Raw genomic sequence first — 23,167 nt, forward strand, 5'->3', positions numbered from 1 at the left:
GTATGTACAATTAGAAACATTCAAGATCATTTAAAAATACTCTAGACAACAATATATGGAAGAAAACAGAGTAGAAGGAGATTCAGGTTGATGAGAATCAGACTAAGACGGGCAAATCAAAGAGGTTTAATCTGGAAACCTGCAGCTAAGAGAGGAGAGGATGATGCAGCTTCAGGACCGAGAGGCCTGCAGCCGCCAGTGCATCATCACCTGAGTGCAACTATGAAGCTGTTTATTGGTCTCTGGACACCAGGTGACCCTTTCTATACAAACAGTAATAGTATTGCGGCTTCGCCTTCATTTATTACTTTATCAGAGCACCTCATAAAACAACCGGAAGGCCTGAAGCTGGACATCAGGAAACAAATAAATCTTATTTAAAAAAAAAAACTGAATAGGTTTCTGCTTATCAGACAAGGTTTATTTTTTAGGTCCTGAAAAACGGATTCTGTTATTTGCCGCTTAGATTAAAATTGGTTTTGTAAAGAAAACGTAACGTGTAACTCTAAAATCATAATTGGGTTCAACTAACTGAAGCCAGGTCTCATTATAGATCAAGATAAGCTGTGAAGCTCAAGTCAGTTTAAAAGTAATTTCTTTCCCATCTCAGGTCAGGAATGCACAAAAATGATTAATTGGAAACAATAACAGTTCAGTTTGTGTGTTTTATCACAAAAATAATAGATGTGGCGCTGGTAGCTAAGTTCAACATAACCTTTAAAATACCAACACTAAGCTGAAGGCACTATTTGACCCTACAGAGAAAAAAACAGCTTAAAGACCAACGAGCACAACGGCTTGGTTAACGGCAGCAGGACCTCCTGAGGCGTCAACGTTGCTTTTATCTGAACAACGACGTACAAGTCTCCGCTGAAACATACCGGTCAGACTGAGACTCTGGATTGGCAGCGTATTAAACTTAAAGCCAAACTAGATCATAACAGAGACAAAACGCCGAGGTTGGGACATCATTTTCTCCGTTTATAAAAATACAGATTTTTTTTTCTTTTCTTTTGGAGACTTGCTTTAGTCCAAACGCTTACAGCTAATTTACAGAAAACGATTGTGTGACGGTCATTCTTTTTCTGTCTGTCCTTCAAATGTCATGAGAAAAGTGGTAACAGGAAACAGTGCACTAAAATATTTCTCTTCTCGTTTTCCCATGCGGCAACCACAAACATCTATGCAATTCACTGGGATTTTATGACTTAGACATAAGAAGGACCTAATTGTTAAGTGGAGGCAAAACGATCCATCCATCCATCCATCTTCTATACCTGCTGATCACTGCCCTGCAGTGTTGTAGTCAAGTCACTATGCCTCGAGTCCGAGTCCAGGTTCGAGTCTCCAGTGTTCAAGTCCGAGTCAAGTCCAAGTCATTAAAAAAAAATCTGAGTCGAGTCCGAGTCGAGTCACTATTGATCCGAGTCGAGTCCTTATTGATCAAGTCGAGTCCATGTTCCATTGTAACATTCCATTGCACTAATAATTTAGATATTAAAATCATACACCAAATAATATTCTAATGACATATTAAAATTATAGCCTAATGATATAAAAAAAAGTCAAGTCTTTTTCTCAATTTCCGAGTCAGAATGATCTGAATGTAGGAGTCCGAGTCCAAGTTCGAGTCATCAGTGCTCAAGTCCAAGTCAAGTCACGAGTCTCTAAATTTAGCTAATGACTCGGACTCGAGTACTACAACACTGCTGCCCTGTCCCTCACAGGGCAACACAGAGACACCAAGAACAAATAAACATGCACGCACTCACACCTAGAGGCAATTTAGAGAGAGCAGTTAACCCAGCGGTCGTGTTTCTGGACGGTGGGAGGAAGCTGGAGTACCCAGAGAGAACCCACGCATGCACAGGGAGAACCTGCACACTCCCCCAGGCTGGGATCTGAACCTCCCGGCTGCAGCCAAAAACAACACGTGGTTTAACAAAACAAAAACTCTTTACCCCTTTACTCTGACACCTTTAAAAAAAAAAACCCAGTGTTACAGATTGGGTTTGAAATGTACATTTTTAACAAGGCAGCAGGTCTGTGAAGATCTGAGGTTTATGCGAACAAACCGTCTCATAAAGACCAAAGAACATACAGGGATGAAGTTGTGAAAAGTCTAAAGCCATTTTAAACGTACAAAACACGATCTAAGGCATTTATAACAGATCATCTGAAAGCGGAGTCTGGTTTGAAGTCAGCCACAAGCCAAGCAGGAGACACAGCCAACGTGAGGAGAAAGCTAGTTATTTGCAAAAAGGCCTCAGATTTAACCTCTTCGTTTTGCTCTATCGCATAAAACCCCCACGTTTGTGGTTGTAACGTGATAAAATTTCCTCAAGTTCACTCAGGTTTCCCTCGTTCATAATAATTAAAATAAGTAATCTGATTTGTAAAGCACTTTTCATTTAAAAAAAGATCCCAAAGTGCTACAGGATAATAAAAACAGCACAGAGTCAAATACAATAAACTAAAAACTTAGACCAGTGGAAAATGCTTGTTCAAAAAGGAAATCCTTTTAAGTCTTTTTTTTTTTTTTTTTAAAAGCTCAGCCCATTAAAACAGGAATAAATAAATAAAAAAAGGTTAAACTTGTCTTATAAATTTCCATAACCTGGTTTCACTCTCTATTAACCAGAATGTGTGTTTTTCCAGGACTCTGCAGGTTTCCTGCGAATGAAGCTTTTAACGAGTCGTTTCTGTTAAAGATGCCTTAAAACCAACGAGTGTTGGAGCGTCTGTCAGGGTGGGACAGGGAGGCGCAGCAGGACAGGGAAGGGAGAAGGAGCTCGGTGTGCATCTCCATACATGGAGCGGAAACCAGCGCAGGTTACTCTGACTCATAGGCGTGTGCTCACCCAACACACACACTCATATACAAACAGATGAGGACACACATGTTCATATTCACAGCTAATGCTATTTCACACACACTTCTGTAAACGCCCCCCCCCCCCCAACAATAAAGTGTCCATAAATTAAAAATAAAACAACCCAAGAAGTTAAAATGTGTTCATTTGAAATCTGTTTTCACAGTTGGCCGTCTCCTGGAAAACAAGTGGAGCTTATCTCGACAGGCGGCGGTTCAGAAACACACCGACTGTTTAAATGAAGGTAAACTGAGACCCGCTGACGCACAAGTCGGGTCGGAGACGGGACAAAACAAAACCATGTCTTTGGAAAAGTGGTTCAAGCAGCAGAAACAAACTAAATCACTAAATCCCAAACTCACTGTCTGATTATACGGGTGGGTGTGGATTAACAGCGCAGCCTCAAGGTAAACCTGGAACAATTAAAGCCCTTCAGAACCACGGCGGAGGTGTCCAGCTCGTCAGCGCCGGCCCGGCTACCAGCAAGCTGACGCACAGAGGTGGAGAACTTATTGCAGCTTTAAAAACTGCTCCTGTGGGTGTTTCACCGTCTCCCTGCCGACGGCCACCGTCCATCATTCAGGTTCACAGGGAATCCTCCCAAAGTGGCCGCTTCCTCCTGCTAGATCTGCCCAAAAGACAAAACACTCTCATTTCATCCAGAACCAGAAGTTTGTGTATAAAATGCTGTATTTAAATATAAATATAAATATAAATATGTATATATATATATATATATATATATATATATATATATATATATATATATATATATATATATATATATATATATATATATATATATATATATATATATATGTCTAGTTTTGTTCTGATGATTAATAAATACCCCAAACAAGCATCATTGGAGCATATGTACCTGAGCAGATGCCTAAACGCACGTCTATATGAACCGAAAGAAGGAAGTAAAACTATGAGAGCGGATCAATATTTAGTCCTTCGCCTGTTTCTGCAGCCACAGCTGCTTCATTTTCTCCAAAAAGGTTGGACTGAGAGCGTGTGGTCAGGGCGTGGTGTTGGCGGCGTCTTTCATTAACAAATAATTGTTTTAAGAAAATCACCAGAGCCACATTTGTTGCCCTTCTTGCTGCTCATACTTGGTCTGACCCTCTTCAGCCAAGAGGACAGCACCTGTTGTTCTCCTAGAACATCTCACCAGGATGGAGAATGAAGAAACGAGGGAGGATCTATGGACCGTCTTCAGTCCCGGGTCCTCTCCTCTGCCCCCCCCCCCATGTTTTCTAAAGGATTCAGGTCTAGGTCAGGCACCAGTGGCCTTTTCAACCCAGAGAGCCATTTCTGCCCTCAACCCGCATCATATACATTTTGTCTCGAGCCACAAACCGACACGGCCCTCATAAAAGAACTAAAGTAGTAGCTTTTTGAATAAAAATTTAAATTAACACATTACATTAAAACATTTACTTTTAAGTACAATTTTATTTTGTTGTAAATATTTAAATCTTGTTAGATTTGCTTAGGTTTTAAAACAAACCAAAAACATCACATGTTTAAAGAAAAAGAATGTGTATATTCTTTAAAATAAGGTCCCATATTTACAGAAAATAAAGAAATAATAAATTTTTTTTTTCTGTTTGCAGCCAGAAAAAAAACAACCCATTGAGCAACAAAGACGATATTCCTGGGACCATTAATATTCCTGTTTTTTTTTAATTATCTGCAGAAATCCAATAAAAATCTTTATACAGCTGTCATGTATAAAGTGTGTGTGTTTTTTTGTTTTTGTTTGCATTGTGTTTATGTATTTTAGCTTTTAGTTTTTATCTTAGGCTCTGCAACTGTGATTTCTGTACAGCACTTTGGTCAACCCCGGTTGTTTTAAATGTGCTTTATAAATAAAGTTTGAGTTGAGTCATAGCAATGGAAGTAGGTGGATTTTGCTTCAGCGGGAATTATGTTTATGTTGTTCTGGATAAATGTTAATGACTCATTTCCAGCTTTAAGCCATTGTTTGCCTCAGTTGTCTTACATTTTTAAATCTTTTCTGCAGCTGTAGATATGGGCGAGCAACTGTCTTGTCTTTCCCATTTTGAAGAGTGGTTGAGGAGAAATGGGCCTAAATGTTGCATCAAATTAATACTGGAAGGAGGCAGGAAAACTAAAAGATGGTTGACTTTCTGATCAATTTAAAAAATAAAGACTAAATAACAACACTTAATTTTATGTATATCATTTGGGGTGCCAGTAAGTGGAGCATTATCAAAACTATCAACAGGATTGATGCTTGTTTTAGGCTTAGCTCTAAAATAATACAGAAAATGTCAGAGATTTACGTCACGCTACCTGATGTTTTCGCTTTAGTCCGTCTCCTCATCTTCTCGCTGTTCTTTCTTAGACAGAGGTTGGACTGTTCCTAGCAAACCTCTTCTCACAATGTACGGGCATGAAGGGCCGGTGGGGATGTCAGCAAAACCTGAAGGAAGGACGAGAGGAAGCAGCAGAAGAAGAAAGCATAAACAAAGTAAATAAGAAAAGCAGGTTAATCATAATACAAGACAGAGCAGAAATTAAAATGGCAGACGTGAAGTTGCTGTTTATGATAAAACAGTAACATAGCAAGAAAATCTCTAAACAGAGCAGAATTTGTCCTATTTAAGTAAAAGAAAGACATTTTTTTTTAAAAATTTTGTAGCTGAAAGTGCTCTGGGACCCAAAAACCTTCAATCCTCCTCGACCCATGCATATAAAGACATTGGCCACGTGGGGGCAGTAAAGAGCATTGAGGTCAAATCAGAATCAGAATCAGAAATACTTTAATAATCCCAGAGGGAAATTATTTTATTTAATTTATCCAAGTTGCATGGAAAACTAGAAGTGGACACAGTTCAATAAATAAATAAATAAATAAATAAATAAATAAATAAGTCCTTCAATAAATATATATAAATGGGATCATGAAATAATGAATATTAAATCATGAAAAAATCTCAAAATTTATCTATAGTATTATGATTATATGACCTAGTGCATATGGCAGGACATTATGAATTTATTTTATCTGTCAGCTGAGCCCATTACAGCCAGTGGGTGGGGCTACCGCTCTTCTAGTCAAGGCGATTGGTCTACAGGTAAGCTGCTGTGGTGGTCAGGAGAAAAACAACCTGAATATTCAAGAACCCCACCTTTCATGACAACTTCGGGCAGGCCGTACGGCTCGTACTCCGTATCGTCGAAGGCGGCCGACAGCTGCGTCCGGTTGCGGCGGATTCTTTCAGCGAGACGAGCCGGATCAGCAGGGATGGGGAACGAACCTGAGAGCAACATTTTGTCGCCTGCTTCCGCCTTCTCGGCTGAAGAAACCGGAGGAGATTCCACCGATTCGTCCTCGTCGTCTACATCAGCCTCAGTCTGTGTGGCGGCAGACGCTCTAGAAGCTCCACAGAGGAGCAAACTGCCCTCAGTTTGACTCCCGACACTCACAGCGTCTACCCTGATGTTACTGCCGGTGGAGTTCATGGGTGCGCCGGATTCACCGGTTCCTCTGGAGGAGTCCAATTTGGCCTCGCGTGCTCCTGCAGAACAGTTTTCCACTTTGGTCGGACTCGACCCTGAGAAGTGGAGGTGGTCTTTAGCTGCAGGGTGTTGAGCGATCTTCTGCGACGACACTTGGATGGGTTTAGCATCGCTCTTTAATTTGTTTGGTTCTGGACAACCTTCTGACCGCGGCTGGTTTTCTTTCTCAGATTCCTGTTTCACACAATTACACACAAAAAAAGAAAAGAAAAAGAAGTGACGACATATAAATGCTTTATAGGAAATGTGCTCAACGTTTCCTGGAAAAATATACATATATAAAAAAAAGTGTTCTCCTATTAGGAGGTATTTGTATGCTTAATAACCTGCTGAGGATTAAATTAGGACTCCACTTACATTTATCTCTAAATGTTTAATTTGTTAGTTTAACAATTTGATCCAAATGACACAGCTGCTGGGAAATTATCTTCAAATTAAGAGGAAAAACTTTAATTTCACTACTTAATGGGTCCCTAAAGCAGCCTGCTTAGCAAAACCAGTAGTCTGGTATGCAAACCTGGCACAAAGTATACATACCTTTTACAGTTTTTCACATTTTGTCACATTACAACACAAAGCAGAGCATAACTGTGCAGGGATAAGGGATTCACTGTATTTCAACATTTCTTTTTCACAAATGATTAGAAATGTGCAGCTAAGTATGCGCTTGACCCCCTGTGCTCTTTGATACCCCCAAATAAAAATCCTGTGCAACCAACTGCGGTAACATCTGGGGAAAGCAAACATTTGCAAGAGTTCAAAACTGCATATTTTAATGCAAAATATGGCAAAACCTCAGAGAAAGCGGTGGTGGCAGCATCGTGCTCTGCTGATGCTTTCCCCTCATCATGGAAATGGACGATGGATGGAGCTAAACACAAGGCAATCATGCAAGAAAACCTTAATAATTGGGCAGAGATTTACTTTCTAGCTGCTTGATGACCCCAAGCATACAGCTACAATAAAATAGTTTAGATCACGTATCAAACTCAAGGCCGGTGGGCCAAATCTGGCCCGTCAAGGCAATTTATCTGGTCCTCAAGAGCCAAAAAAAAGGCATATCATGTCATAACGTAAAGGCATATATCCTTTTAAAGTGTATAAAGTGGCCAAAGGTTTGCCTCCTGTAGCGAATGTTGATTTTTTTTTTACTGTGCAGTAACAGCATCCTGCCACTAGAGGTCAGTTTTCATACAACATATTAAAACAACTCAGAAATGTCCAAAAAGAGAAAAAGTGATGCAGAATGATGAGAGTTTAAAGTGTAACTCACACCAATATCAACTTTTTTATTGCAGATAAACTCTATAAACTGGGCCTAAGGGTGCTAGTGTTATGTTATTGTGAAGTTATTCATAAGTTTATGTGAACTGAAATGAAATTGTGAAATCAAACGTGTCGTCTACACAGGTGCAACCGACCCTTTTAATGACTTCATGATGCCAAACTGGCCCAATATAAAAATGAGTTTGACACACCTGGTTTAGATCAAAGCCTTTTTATGTGCTCAACTGGCCTAGTTAAAGTCCAGGCCTGAGTAAAACTAAGAATCTGATTGGGTTTCAGCTATTTTGCAAAGCAGAACGGGCAGAAATGTCGGCCTTTACACATGCAAAGCTGGTAGGAAGACTTCTGGCCGTGTTGGCAAAGGTAGCTGGCTCTACAAGGCGCTGACTCAGGAGGCAAGGCACGCTTTTTAGACTTATATTTGGAAAAAAGGTTGAGAACCATGGATCCTTTCAGTTCTGCTACTGTGTTTTGGTCAGTCTCATTAAAGTTTGTGGTTGCAAAATTACAAGATGTGACTAAAGTTCAAGAGGTACGTATAATCTTAGGAGGCACAGTGAGCGACAGATGACTAGAACAATCACCTGGTCAAACCTGGCAGCGTTCTGGGTGTGTTCCTGGTTAGCCTTTTTAGACGACCGGAGGCCCCTTGGTTCAGCAAGGCTGCTGTTCTGGAGTCTGGAGGTGAGAGAGAAAAAAAAAAGTGAATTTTACAAACCGTATAAGATGTCTGCAGGGGGCGCAGGAGCCGGTTGGTCTACCTGGAGAACAGCATGCGACCCTGCAGTTTGTTGGAGGAGGAGCAGCAGAGCGAGAACTCGTCCTCCCTGATGATCGTAACGACATCCTGGCTCTTCTGAACCGCGCTGCAGACGGTCTGAGCGCGGCTCTGGGCCGGCTCCTCCGTCGGCTGCCGGGTCGACGGGGACGGACTCGGCAGCGTCTCGCTCTCACCGTCTGCGTCGCTGAGCAGCTGCTGAACCGCAGAGGCCGGCTGGGACGCCAGTCTCCATAACGTGAGCTCCTGGGCCTGGACCCGGGTCTCCTCAGTGAGAGTCCTGACTCTTCCCTGCAGCGCCTCCAGCTGGACAACGTGGATACGTCGCATAAAGTTATGATTAGCACTTTAACAAAAAATCACATGAAATCCTCACCAGGTTTAATTTCCTCTCATTTGGACCATCAAAAGCATTTATTTTGAGGCATACCTCCACCTCAGAAACTATTTCAGGGAATAATATTAACATATTGTGTTTCCACTGGATCTACCAGTGTAAAACTCATATGACAAGGTAGAGATTTCCCACAGAAAACAGCTTTGTAAGGCAATAAATGCTCCTCCTCAGCTCATACACTGCAAAACGGAACTAAAAATAAGTAAAATGTTCTTTAAAATTAGTGTATTTGTCCTTGATTTGAGCACATAAATAAGATGATTTGCCAATGGAATAAGATTTTTGCACTTAAAATAGGAACAATTCATCTCTATCACTTTATGTTAAGTGCAGGGTATCTAATTATCTTATTTTAGGGGTGAAAATACTCATTACATTGGCAGATCATCTTATTTACCTGTTCAAATCAAGGACAAATACACTAACTTTAAGACCATTTGACTTATTTTTAGATCCGTTCTTGCAGTGCATTTACTGGTAACTTTAACTTTTCCACCTGTTGAGGCAGAGGGAGAAATCCCTCCAGCAAAAACTATATTTTACTAATTTAAACTGTTCGTTTTGTAACGTTTAGGAACATTTTGACTGTGGGAACTCTTACCAGGAACCATGATGTTATTGTCTGGACCAGTATTAACACCTTAATGAACATCTGCCCAGGTAAAAACAGACCCTGGTAAGGAGGTCAGACTTATTTAAAACAATCCCGAAGCTTCAGGGGGGAGCTTTTAGGAAAGGATTGATCTGTATTTTAGTCTCCTCTACAGCTCAAGACTTTCTGGCAACCTTACCTGTAAAAGATTTTTAGCTGACAGACTTCTGCTTTGGGCCATTTTTGGAGGCAGAGGGAGAAAATCCTCCAGCCAAAATGGTATTTTGGGGATGAGGATTGTTTATGTTACACTATTTTACAGCTTTTATGTTCAGATTAAAACAACCACGGCCTCCCAGGACTGCGGGCCATTAAAAGAGGAAACAGTAAAGGTTGAGTAAAAAGTGTTGAATTCACGCTCGTACCTGCTGCTGCAGGTGGTTTATCTTAATCTCAGCCGTTTCTTCAGCACTTCCCTCCTCAGTCCTGCTGCTGATTTTTTCTCTCTCCAAATCCTGACCTTCACCATCCCTCCTGGTCGTCCCGTTAGTTCGCAGCGGCTCGTCTGTCGCTGCGTCCTTTCGTACCGTCAGTAGATCGCCAACGCACGTGGCAGAAGCCGTGTCTTCATCCCCGCCGTCGGTCTGCGACGTTTGGTCTCTGGTGTCCATGTTGGCCGACTCCTCCATCCTCTGCCTCAGCAGCTGGTTTTCCTGTCTCAGAGCAAGCAGTTCTGTAAACGTGTCTACTCCTTCTCCATGTCGGCTGGACGGATCCTCTTCCACCTCACAAACGGAGTCGCGTGGACTCTCTGCAGAGATTTGATGCTTTCCTGCAGAAGTTACTGCAGCACCTTCGCGATCAACCAGCCGAGGCATTTCAGCCCCACAATCCTCAACGTGGGGATGAACTGTACCTTTTTTAACAGTTGAGTCTGAAGCGGGAGGAGGAGGAGCAATATCCTCGTTCTCTCGTTCAATCTGAAGTTCTGCTTTCTCAAACTTTTCTCTCTTTTCAGTCTCCTCGTCAGTCGTCGGCGACGTCTGTTTCGCTCCCTCGTTTTCTCCCTTCAGAACATCCAACTCTCGCTTGCATCGGATCAATTCCTCTCCCTGGCTCAAGAGGGCGCTCTCCTTCTCCTGCAGCTCAGCGAGAAGCCCTAAGATGTGTTGACTCTGCTTCTCGAAGGCTGTGGTCAGTTCCTTGGTCTGACGAGTTACCTGTGAAGGCAGGAAAAAACAGCAGAGCTTAAACACATCATACTTTGTTCTCTGAACCATTCAGAGATGCATGTTATGTTTAAAAAACACATTTACTGGATAGTCTTCTCAGAGAGGCGGTTTATTTGGCTACATGATATATAAACTAAACTACGGCTGAACAATTAATCGCATTTTCAATATAATCGCGATTTGGAAATCGCAGAGGTCTGAAATTTTTGGCTATGTAACAATTAGGGAGTTAGACGCATCCTTTAGGTGTCGGTAAAATGTTTAAAGTGGGTTTGCCTCCACATGGAAGGAATGACAGTTGCAGCAGTAAGATAATCTAATTTTATTACTTGGTTTAAAGTTTATATAATCATACAAAGCATTAAGTACTGGTCAATCAGTTTAAAGGTATACTATGCAACCGGGGTTGATTTTCTAGCGAGGCTCCCCCAGAGGGCGAAAGTAAAAGTGCACTGTCGTAAAGATGCTCAGCTGTTCTCCTGGTTTCTCCGTCAAGCCAGGCGCGGTTGTTTTGAGCTTAGCAGACAGGCGAACGCAACAAAAAGTGGAAAAAACGGCAGTACAAACAATGGCTAACACAGTGAAGGTATGAACATCAAGCTTCCCGCAGCGCTATCTTGGCGAGGCGGCCGCGGCGGTGAATGGCAGGGCAAAAACACATGGAGTTCTCGCCGTAAAGCGAGACTTCTGTGGGTGCGGGCCGAGAGCTCTTGCAATTGCAAGTGCGGTATTTCCCCCACAGACCACCAGGGCGGCCGAGAAAACCTTTGTTCGACCTGAAATGACTCATTTAATCATCCAAAACGGTATGGAACACATTAATTAACTGAAAAATGTTCCATAGTATGCCTTTAATACATAGACTTGTTTCTTGGTTGCACTTTATGTTCAACAAGGATTGATGTCCAAATAAATTAAAAGCTGTTCTCTTGAATAATATTCTGATCAATAGAAATATTAAAAGTTCTTGTTTTAAATGGTCCTTGTTTACAAACATCTTTATTTAGAGGCCATTTTTGTTGCTTGTGGTTAATGCATAGAAAAGTCAAAATTGTAATTTTGGTTGAAATATTTCGTAGGCAGAACGCAATCATTACTGCTTCGAGTTTAGATGCTGTGGGTTTTTTAGCAAGTAATCCGCATGGCGAGGAAACAAATTGATTTGTTGTTTGTATATGTTTAAAAAGACATGATAAATTAAACTGGGGAAAAAAATTGCACTAAATCGCAATATTAAGAAAAAAAAAAAATCGCAATTAGATTATTTTCCAAAATCATTAAGCCCTAAACAAAACCTTCACCTTAAAAGTAAGGTAGTCTACGAAGATAACTGGAGTAAATGTGAATAATCTGATCAAACACTCTGGACTCTATGGCATTTGTACAGAGTTTAATTAATTAACTTCCACCAAAATAATTGTTTTAGTTCTTAATTGTTGACAAAAACAGATAAAAACTAGAAGATAATCAGGAGTTTGTGCTCCGTTAACTACAGGGTTTTAAACCCTTATTATTATATTTTATTTCACAATTTCCCTGATAAAATGTCAAGCTATTTTTATTTTACTGTACGATTCTTTTCACCTTTGAACTTAACTGCGACATGAATTGGTCGCCTGGGTGGACGGCTGGACAAAGGTTGGATGAATGGATGGAGAAGTCAGGATATTTATCCATACTTTGTTTCTTTTTACTAAATTTACACAGATCTAGAAAATAAAGTTCTTTATTTAAATTGTGGAGGGCTCCTGATTTCTCTAATAACGCCCCAATGAACGAATGTGATGCCACTCCTTTCTGAACCCAGCAACATAAAGAAGGAGGGGAATAAAAACCGAGATCTGAAAAAACAACCCTGATAAGATTATTAATACAAAATAAGACTTTCTTTCTGTATTTTATTCAAGACCATGGTTATTTACCTGGATCTGCAGGGCCTCAAATTTCTCTTTGTACTTTTTAGCCCGCTCTGACTCCTTGGTGCACTTTTTCTGCAGGACCTCCAGTGTTGCTCTGAGCTCAGAGGAGGCGAGCTGATCCCGCTGGAGGTCTGGGGAAGGAGGCCCCGTCTGCTCTGAGGTTTGTCCGGGTGTTGGACCGCTGGGAGGGAGGATGCGCGGCGTTTCTGCGGACAGGAGAGCGTTGCGCTGGTTGGCGGACTCGCAGAAGAGTGCGTGCTCCTCTGGTGAAGACAGGAGGCTGCTGACCGTGGAGAGTTCCTCGTCTCCTGCCGAGTCTTCTTCTCCTCCTCCTCCGTGCTTCAGCTCCTCAGCGTCTGCCATGATCTCTGCGAGTTTCAGGCTCAGCTCCGTGTTTACGTCTGCATCTGTGTTTGTCGTTCGCTTCCTCTCCTCCTCCTCCTCCTCCCTCTCCCGCTCCTCTCGCTCTAAGGCCAGCTGAGCTTTCACCGTCGCCAGCTGATGTTTCAGCTGGATGTTCAGCTCAACCAGCTCAACCTCTCTGTCGTTTCGTGCGGTACTGTTCTCCTCCTCCTGCGTCTCCTCTCTGCTGCTCTTCATCTCTGCCTCCAGAGCGGCGACGGTCCTCCTCAGCCTCTCGCTCTCGGCCTTCTCGTTTTCCAGCTTGGCCTTCAGGTCTTTTTCCCTCTCCTCCCTCTCCGCTGCCTGGGTGGAGTGCTTGCGGCTGAGCTGCTTGAGACGCGTCCTCGCTTCCGTCTCGGCCCGTCGCTGCGCCTCCAGGTCCTCCAGCCGTCTCTGGAGTTCTTCGCGGACATCGCGGAGCTCCGAGCGCAGGAGGTCGTTCTCCCTCTTGAGCTCCTCAGATGAAGCGGGTTGATCGGTCTTAGGAAGCTGTGCGTTTTCCTGAGAAATCTTCGGACTCCCCACAGGTGCGTTTTCAACATCTGTCGATGTGCTGAAGGGGGCGTTTCTCCTGTCCTCTCGCTCCTTATCGCTTCCTCCTCGCCCCGCTTTCTGTGAACGCTCGGCGTTGGCGATGTTGAGCGTGATCTGCTCGGCGTCGATTCCCTCTCCAGGCTCCCTGCCAGAAGGATACGCTGCTGCGATCTCCGCCCTGCTCCCGTCCCTGTTCTGCTCCGCCTGGGAGGCTGCGGGCCTCCTGCTGTGGGCGGCTGCTCGAGGAGTCTGAGCAAAGGGAGACTGAGAGGCGAGACCCGGTCCGACGGGTCCGAACGTGGCGGGCTGAGGAGCAGATGCTGCTTTTTGTTCTGAGGTAACGAAACGAAAAAAGAAAGTTTTTCTTTATTTTGGGAACGTAAACCAGGCGTCAAATGAAGTAGTTTATGCTGGGATCGCCACTTTAGTGCTGGAGTCACGGCTGGTGAACATTATTTATCGCTAAATTGTTTGTGGTCTCAGAAATGTTTAGGGGATTAAGGCAAGGCAAATTTAGTTATATAGTACAATTCAATGCAAAGACAATGCAAAGTGCTTTACATGATTAAAATATAGCAAAATAAAAGCAAGTAGGAATAAAATGTAGATAGAAAATAGAATAAAGGCAAGTAGAGATAGAATGTAGAAACAAAGAAGAACATTAAAAACATTAAAACAGTTTAACTGGAACAGTCAAAGGCAATCTTAAACAAATGTGTTTTTAATCTTGATTTAAAGGAACTCAGGCTTTCCGCACTTTTACAGTTTTCTGGAAGTTTGTTTCAGATAAGTGGAGCATAGGAACTGAATGCTGCTTCTCCTTGTTTAGTTCTGGTTCTAGGTATATAGAGTAAGCTGCAGCCAGAAGACCTGAGTGGTCTGGAGGGTTGATACACTGATAACAAGTCTGTAATGTATTTAGGTTCTAAGCCATTCTGTGATTTATTGACTAACAACAGGAATACAATAAAACACTGAACCTCCCAGTAGTATTGGAAGAGGTTTTAATTTGACTCCATCTGACAAATTAAAACCACAAACATCAACGTGATTTATTGGGATTTTACGGTATAGACCGGTGGTCCTCAGTTCTGGTCCTCGGAGGTCCTGCAGATTTTAGGTGTCCCTGGTCCAACGCGCCTGAATCAAGCGGCTGAATTACGTCCCAGAGTCCTGCTAATGACCTGAATATTTCACTCAGGTGTTGAAGCAGAGTAACAAATAAGTTGCAGGACACTCGAGGACCAGAACTGAGGACCACTGGTACACACAAACAAGTTTTTTTTTTTTTTACAAAGAGTATCACAAAAGCGGGGTGTGCGTGTTAATTTTATTCTCCTTGAGTCACACCTTTGGCTGCAGCGGCAGGAAGACTTTTGGGGTTTGTCTCCACCAGCCATACCATCAGGTAAGATGAGAGGTGAACCTCAGCCCTGATCTTAAGTCTTTTGCAGCATCTTACCGCTTCTCTTTCGGTCTTACCGTCCACTCTGCAGTTTCCCTATCCCTACTAAAAACCGTGTCTCGGCAGATCTGCCGTACTCTTTCTATTCCCAGTTGATGAACTAAGCGGGGCTTTTAGGAAGCGTTCAAACCTTGAGATATTCTTTACATCCTAACCCGGCTTTAAAGGTCGTGATAACTTTCGCCCTGACCCATCTGCTGTGCTCCTTGGTCTTCATTAGTTCACAATACTAGTTATCTATATATTATATTCATAGAACAAATCGATCAGTAAAATTCTGTCTATAATAGTATACATCTCTATATTTATTCAGTTAAAACCCATGTCCTGTACATATGGAACCATTGTTTATCCTGCACTTGCTGCTATTGCACTTCTGGTTAGACCTAATATGCATTTCATTGCCTTGTACCTGTGTAATGACAATAAAGTTGAATCTAATCTAATCTAATCTAATCATGATGCTGTCTGCTCACTAAAGCTTGCTAACAAACCTAAGAGGCCTCTACAGAACAGCTGGATTTAAGCAGGGATTAAATCAAACAAACCTGGTTCTTGTACACAAAACAATGACTTCCAAGGGTAATTTGCTGCAACTGAGTATTGAAATAAAGACAGCTGAATACAAATGTGAGACAATTTTCTACTTTTCTTTGTAACAAGACTGCAAGCCACCTATTATTTTCCTTACGCCACACAGATTTGAACCATTTTAAGTTGATCTATGATAAAAACCTGAATAAAAAACCCAGACGTTTGTGGCTAGGAATACTTTTGTAAGTCACCGCATCAATCAGACCTGCTCCTGACCTCCTAAACACAAAGTCAGCGTATGAACGGCCACGCTGTGAACTTTACACTCCTCACCCTGCAGTTCTTTGAGGAGACGCAGGGTGTCAGCTTGCTCCTCCTGCAGTCTCCTCCCCTCCTCCTCCAGAGCTCGCTCTCTCTTCCTGCTTTGCTCCAGATTTACTGCCACACCCTCCGCCTCACGCACCGCTTCCTAAACCGTGGGTTGGAAACAAAACAAAAAAAAAAGACAAAGGAGGCAGATTAGCTCCAGGCAAACTAATCAACCTGCAGACTCTATAGAGAGGGCATGAAATATTCAAAGAGGAGATTTGACTATATGAACCCTTAAAATCTAACAGGTGTTTAAGTAAAGAATTTGAGTAAATTTCTCTTCTTAATGAATAAATTAGCTCCTCTAAAACAAGACGTCGTGTCTCTAGAGATTGATGTTAAAACTAACGATAACTACACAGTTCTACGTGTTCATGGACGCTTCGCAGATAAGAAAATGCAGCGTAAGAGCCAAAAACACTGGGAGCTACACCAAGCACAGTTTCACAAGAACAAAAAAAACCTGAACAAACAAGTTACAGGAGGTAGCACAGGTAGTAAATGTGTCACGCTGGTACACAGTCAGAAGCTACACTTTGTTTGCACTGTGTGGGCACCTTCAGCAGCTTACCACACAAAATCACTAGTTTTGCTGCTATAATTTGAAAATCTGTCTTTTTTATTTTACTTATATGTTAAATAATAAACGATTTGTTGGATTCTAATAAATCTTTTCAAATGCTAAAACATTTCTGAGCACGATGAGAGAAGAGGCCGGGGTTCTCCTATAATTCATTCTTGCTTCACCTCCAGTCCAGCGACCAGGCTGACATGTTTAAAAGACCACAGTAAATGCATCGCTTAGCTAATGAATAATTAACCGGCGCAGATGCAGGCAGACAAGACTTTGGACCACAGCTTTGTTCCTCCCTGCGTTACCGTTAGTTTGGCTTGGGTCTGCGCCTCTTTCTTCTGGCTCTCCTTCAGCTGCCCCTCGGTCCACTTCAGCTTCTCTTTCAGAGCCTCCAGCTCTTTGTCCAGCGCCTGCTTCTGCAGGGACAGCTGGTGGCGATAAGAAAGGAGCCGTTAGCTGGAGGATACACCGACTGCACTTCAAAGACTGATTTGTGAAAGAAAAAAAAAGATAAGAGATCAACTGAAACTAAGAAAAGGCTCTTATTTTAGGTGTGTTCATCAGGATGAGAGCAGGAAACAGCGAGCCGTGATACCAAGCATAATAAACCGTGCAAGGATTCATTCCCTTTGAGCAGATAACAACTTCATTGTATTTTATTTGGATTTTATGTGATGGACCAGAACAAACTAGTGCAGAACTCTGAAATGATTAGAAGAGAATAAATGATTTTCAAATTGTTTTTGAGTATAAAAATCTGGTCTCTTAAAAGGACCTATAGAGGGGATGATGGGGATGTTTTTTTCTTCAGCAGGGACAGGAAAGCAGCTCAGAGTTCATGGGAAGATGGATGGAGCTACATTCAGACCAACCCTGGAATAAAAGGCTTGAGACTAGAGCGGAGGATCACCTTCCAGCAGCACGACCGCTGGAGATATTCAGCCAGGGCTACTTTGGAGTGATTCTTTTCGAGCTGTAAGCAAATTAAATTTCATTCTGTACGTACTTTGTGTATACAAAATGACAATAAAGATATCTATCTATCTATCTATCTATCTATCTATCTATCTATCTATCTATCTATCTATCTATCTATCTATCTATCTATCTATCTATCTATCTATCTATCTATCTATCTATCTTATTAAAGGATACCCATGAGTTCAAGTGGCCTAGTCAAAGTCCAGACCTAAATCCAACTGAGAGTCTATGAAAAGAAAATTGATGTTCAAAGATGCTCTTTATTCAATCTGACTCAAAGTGAACTGTTTTCCTGGCAAAAAAGGGAAAAAATGCCGGCAGATCTACAAATATGAGCGAGACCTACTTCGAAAGACTTGAAGAGCTTTATCTGCAACAAAACAAGCTTCTACGAAGCGCTAACTCAGCGGCGGCTTAATGCAAATGCAAATCAGGCTTTTATTTTGAACAATGCTGAAGCCCATGAATCCTTTTTCTTGCACTTCATGATTATACGCAACTTTATGCTGCTCTGTCACATAAAATCCCAATAAAACACATTGAAGTTTATGGATTTAACGTGAAAACATCTGGGGAAAGTTCAAGGGGAAACAATACCTCTGGAAGAGACTTCAGCAGTTCTAACATAAGATTTTACACAGTGGCTTGCATTTATATGCAGAAACACTTTTCTAGTACTAGCTGTGCAAAAGCCTTGAGCCAGAACTTCTGCTCACTTTATTGTAGCTTTAATCGTCAGCTCTTCTAGCTTTCAGCAGGTTTTATTTTGTTCTTTGGAAACCTTTCCACTCATTTTCAGCATTCAGGCCTAAAAAGGCTCTTAAAGTCAAAGTATGAACCTGTTTAATGTCAACAAATAACACGTATCGAAAAAGTTAATTAAATTGGATCTTCATGCATCAAGTTACTTAAAACCTGTCAAAAAGTACCAGTTTGTTTCCAAGTCTTTAGCTGAATCTATGGAAAGTATTTCAAATAACAATAAGCAATTGATCTAAAGAGTGATGAGCAGAGGGATTAGACTATGAAGGATGATGCATTTTTTCCTACTTCCCTTCGTGACAATCTTCCTCTTGCTTTAAATAGCTTTCTGATTTATAACTGTTTTTTTTTGTTCTTCACTTATTCAGTTTCAAAACCATTTCTTAAAGGGAGAAACGTCAGATCATGCAAAGATATGCAGATTTTTTTTTAAAGTGTTAGGACTGAATATTAATAAAAAGAATATATTTGTAAAGAAATGGATAACAACTGACCAAGACGATTTGGCAAGTTATTGAAAGAATAACAAATTAATCTGGCTCCTGGGAAGAAAAATAGAAATAAATGAAGGACAGCTCAAGACTTTTGCACTATATGACCTTCCGTATCGAACTAATCCACTATCAGCAATCAGACTGCCGTAAATAATCTTAATATTGTTAGTTTTGCTCTAGTTTATGTGTTATTCTCATATCATGCTCTGCTGTTGTCATGCTGAACATTTCAATTAGTGCAGTAAAGAACTAACTAAACAGGAAAAGGCAGAAAAGCACAAGAGAAAACAATGTTACTGCTCAAAGATTCATTTCACAGCTGTCCGTTATACAGTATTAGTATCTAATAAGCTGTGAAATTACATTTAGAAGTTTGTAAATTCAACAGACAGCAGTGGAGACTTTTTTTTCTGAGGCTTTCTGGACCAACTCTACTTTAACAGAGCCATTGAAACGAGGGAATCAGATATCAGAGGAATCCCAGACATTTGACTTTTCTCATTTTAATGCAAAGCATTTGCAAAGCTCTGAGCATAGCTGCTGCATAAAAAGGAGCGTTGCTAGCCAGATTGCTGCATAAAATCAAAGTTTAATCCCTAATAAAATCAGATACTATAAAATTATCCAAGCAGGCTCTCTCTGTTGGGTTTTGTCCAAAGTCGAACTCCAACACGTGTGCAAACAAAACGTTAAAATCTACTCGCTATAACACTATTAATCACACTTGACTGCAGCTGACTTTGGTAAAACAGTCACTAAAGAGCCTGTTTTTTTTTTTCTTTTATAAACCTGACCAACAAATCTTGTGTTAAGAACAAGGAAAAAACCCAAAACTTTAAACCTATAACGTTTCATCCAGTCCATTTCACACAAAGCTACTAAAGGTTATGGGTTTAAATAACAATTTGAAAACCGAAGCACATTCAGTCACAGTCGCACAGATGTTACCTTTGCCGATTAAGCTTTTCCACTGGGGGCAAACCGAGAGGAGAGGAGAGGAAAGGAGGACGAAGCGGAGTGGGGGGGGGGCAGGACGAGGGGGAACAAAAATACACAAAGCAAGAGAGTGAAAGAGAGAAAGGCAGGAAAACAAGCCAAGAAGAAAGTTTGGGAGAAGAAAAAAGTTATATATTCTTGATCTTCAGTACAAATAAACAAACAACTGCACAAGTTCAAGAAGAAGGAAAGAAGATTTGGTGAAGAAAGGGCAACGGGTGGAAAGGCTGAAAGGAAATAGCTGAAACGACGGATGAACAGAGTCTCCACTGTTGATCCGGACCTTAGCGTAACAGATCTTTTATTTCAGAGGAGCGGCTCATGTTGTTGATGTGCATCATGCTGCAGGTGTGTATGTTTGTCTTCACCTTGTCAGCCTGGGCCTGCAGAGCGTTGTGGAGCGCCCTGGCCTGCTGCAGCTCCTGGTTGAGCTTGTTCACCTCCTGCTGGTGCTGCTTCTCCACACGCTGCCTCTCCTTCTGAAGCTCGGCTAAATCCTGAAGCCAAAAAACACACAGCCAGGTGTGAAACTGCGCCGTGGGACAGAGAGAGAGAGACCTGAGCGCTTTCTCTTTCTCCCGTAGGCGTCTTGTCTGACCCTCTGGTGCGCTTTCTCCAGCTCCTTGGTGCGCTGCTGGTGCTGAAGCCGGCTGCTCTCTGCGTTCTGCCTCTGGCACTTAAGCTCCTCTTGCAGTTGTTTCAGTTTGTGCTCCGTTTCCGACGCCTGGAATTATACAAACATTTTTTATTATTTCATTGCTCACTTATTTCAAAGGTTCATATAGTCAAACCATCCTCTCAGTGGAGCAGCGGGGTAAGTCGGCCTCTTTTTCTGGAGGGCATTCGGTGTAAAAACTCGGTAACACTTTATTTGAAGGGGTGTACATAAGACTGACATTACACTGTCATAAACATGACATAACACCTGTAATGAACATTAATGACTCCTTATGAATGTTTAGGACTGTTGTCATTCATTGTCATTCGGTAAATTATGACACTAGTAAAGCAAAGTTGACATTGTTTAAAATGTCTTTGTTATGACAAGCCCTTAACTTAACAAAACCCCAAGTCAAGCCCTTAACTTAACAAAACCCCAAGTCAAGCCCTTAACTTAACCAAATCCCAAATCAAGCCCCTAATTTAACCTAATCCCAAATCAAGCCCTAAAATAAATTTAACCTAATCCCAAATCAAGACCTTAATTTAACCTAATCCCAAACCAAGCCCTTAATTTAACTTAATCCCAAATCAAGCCCTAAATTTAACCTAATCCCAAATCAAGCCCTAAATTTAACCTAATCCCAAATCAAGCCCTAAACTTAATTTAACCTAATCCCAAATCAAGACCTAAATTTAATTTAACCTAATCCCAAATCAAGCCCTTAATTTAACCTAATCCCAAATCAAACCCTAAATTTAACCTAATCCCAAATCAAGCCCTAAATTTAACCTAATCCCAAATCAAGCCCTAAATTTAACCTAATCCCAAACCAAGCCCTTATTTTACCCAGTGGGTTTTGAATATTCGAAAGATTCCAGCTATTTAGACGAATAAAACAAGACTGTTAAAGCTAAAGAGCTAAAGGCTCTTTCTCTTTCAGCTTTTCTCTTTTTTTCTCTTCTACCTTCTTGTTTTAGTGTCCATATAACATGAAATATTCCCTGCATAAATTATAATAAAGTTATTTACATGTATAAATCAAGCGGGGCAATATGGCGACAGCGATACGGCTCCGCTTGATAAGTAAAATCAGTTGGGCTCTTTCTGGCATTAAGACAAAAATCCTTGTTGCCACACTGCCAGACAGGACACTATGAAAAAGATAAAAAGGTAATTGCTCAGACTGATTGCCACACATTTATGAAATTGTTATTGTCATGTTTAATCTTTTTATCTCTCTAAATTGCAATGTGGAGAAATCAAACTATCAAAAAAACATACATTTTTTGCCCTCCACAAACAGGGCAGAGAGAAAAGAAGTGTATCAAATAATTAAATACTGTAATAAATAAATAATGAACCATCCAGAACAGAGACAAGAAATTCATCAAAGATGAAGAAGACAAAAAAAGCAAAAACAGCATTAGGCTAAAAACATTAGAGGCAAGTACTAAAACTTCTACATAAACAAAATACAATTAAATAAAATCTAAACTAACAAAAAAGTCTTTAGTATAACAGTAAAACTTCCTGTGAAGCCACCAAACAGCCTGCTGTAAAGACCTGCCTTTAAAAAGGATTTAAAACACGAAGCGTAGCTCTGCCAGGCTGCGTTAATAAGACGTACGCAGCCGTAGGAGCGGAGCGGCCATTTTTACCCGTTCTTTGTCCTGGGCCATCCTCGTGTGCGCCACAGTGACCTCGTCCCGGGTTTTCTGCAGGACCAGTTCTTTAGCAGCGAGCTCCTTCTTCATCAGGCCCATTTCGTTCTGGATGGACTTCAGCTGCCCAGCCTTCTCAGACAGCTGCTCCTCCAGAGCCGAGATACGACTCTGCAGTTCTGATGATGATGCTGCGGGATCCACAAAACACAGCCTGCTTTTAATAAGGTCGTCTTGGATGTAAAAACAACTGGTTATTGTTTTTAAACCTCTATAGCTGAAGGACCCATAAAACATAGTTTTAAGCAATTGCAAAGAGAGGAATACAACAGTTTGAATTAGTAGAAATAATGTGGACAAACACGCTAAACCCATACGGTTCCTCTGCACATTTTCATGGCTAAATCTTCTACCTCTTAAAGGTGCATAGCCACGTTATTTTACTTTATTTCATTTATACGTCAGTAGCTCACTCTGGTTGCATACAAAGTTTTTATGAAAGATTATCGCATCCTGCTGGCGCATTAGACTCACAGACATTTTGGCCTGTTTTCAAACTATACAAACAAAAGTTTATAATGAATTCATTGGAAATAAGACGAGGCTTCAGGTACAATAGTTTAAACATAGACATAGAACTGCATGGACTGAAAAGTGGATGTAAAGAAGGATGGATGGATGGATGAGAAATAAACTAGGAATTTTCTATGCAGCACAGGGACTGCAAATTTGTGCCTTAATAATCTCACAGCATGCATCCTACACATTGGGCCATAGTCCAACAAATAAGGACATTCAGATCAAGGATTTTTGGCCCCAGCAAAGGTCCAACTGGTTTACGATTTCAGCACCAACATCAGCAGGAACCGTCTCCATCCAGCCCATGACATTAGACAGATTAATCACAGATTAATCGATCTTTTGCAGCATTAAAGCCTTGTATTAGCACCTGTGACTGCTCCACATTGGACCCGTCTGCCAAACTACGGGGGCCTGCAGGTGACACCGGGTATTGGTCTCATCCAGTACAATGACGAGTCAGAATATAGATTACTCGCTCCCAAACTGCCTTCCCCTCAACATCCTCAACAACACCGC

General features: G+C 41.4%; 2 protein-coding genes across 2 annotated transcripts; both read right to left on the reverse strand.

Moving 5' to 3' along the window:
• Positions 1-2,546: 2,546 nt before the first annotated feature.
• Positions 2,547-6,585, reverse strand: LOC118560897 (centromere protein F-like). Its single transcript, XM_036132447.1, has 3 exons — positions 6,038-6,585; positions 5,199-5,328; positions 2,547-3,501 (listed from the first exon to the last, which is right to left on the reverse strand). Exons 1-2 carry the CDS (start codon positions 6,369-6,371, stop codon positions 5,213-5,215), a joined length of 450 nt encoding a protein of 149 aa, XP_035988340.1. The 5' UTR covers positions 6,372-6,585; the 3' UTR covers positions 2,547-3,501; positions 5,199-5,212.
• On the reverse strand, positions 6,385-22,278 carry LOC118556121 (centromere protein F-like). Its single transcript, XM_036132442.1, has 11 exons — positions 22,067-22,278; positions 20,343-20,468; positions 20,113-20,241; positions 16,817-16,939; positions 15,902-16,037; positions 12,637-13,901; positions 9,908-10,702; positions 8,477-8,799; positions 8,300-8,393; positions 6,577-6,602; positions 6,385-6,463 (listed from the first exon to the last, which is right to left on the reverse strand). Exons 1-11 carry the CDS (start codon positions 22,169-22,171, stop codon positions 6,385-6,387), a joined length of 3,201 nt encoding a protein of 1,066 aa, XP_035988335.1. The 5' UTR covers positions 22,172-22,278.
• Between the last annotated feature and the right edge of the window lie 889 nt (positions 22,279-23,167).

The sequence above is a fragment of the Fundulus heteroclitus genome, unplaced genomic scaffold, assembly GCF_011125445.2.
Source record: "Fundulus heteroclitus isolate FHET01 unplaced genomic scaffold, MU-UCD_Fhet_4.1 scaffold_51, whole genome shotgun sequence".
NCBI classification, from domain to species: Eukaryota; Metazoa; Chordata; class Actinopteri; order Cyprinodontiformes; family Fundulidae; genus Fundulus; species Fundulus heteroclitus.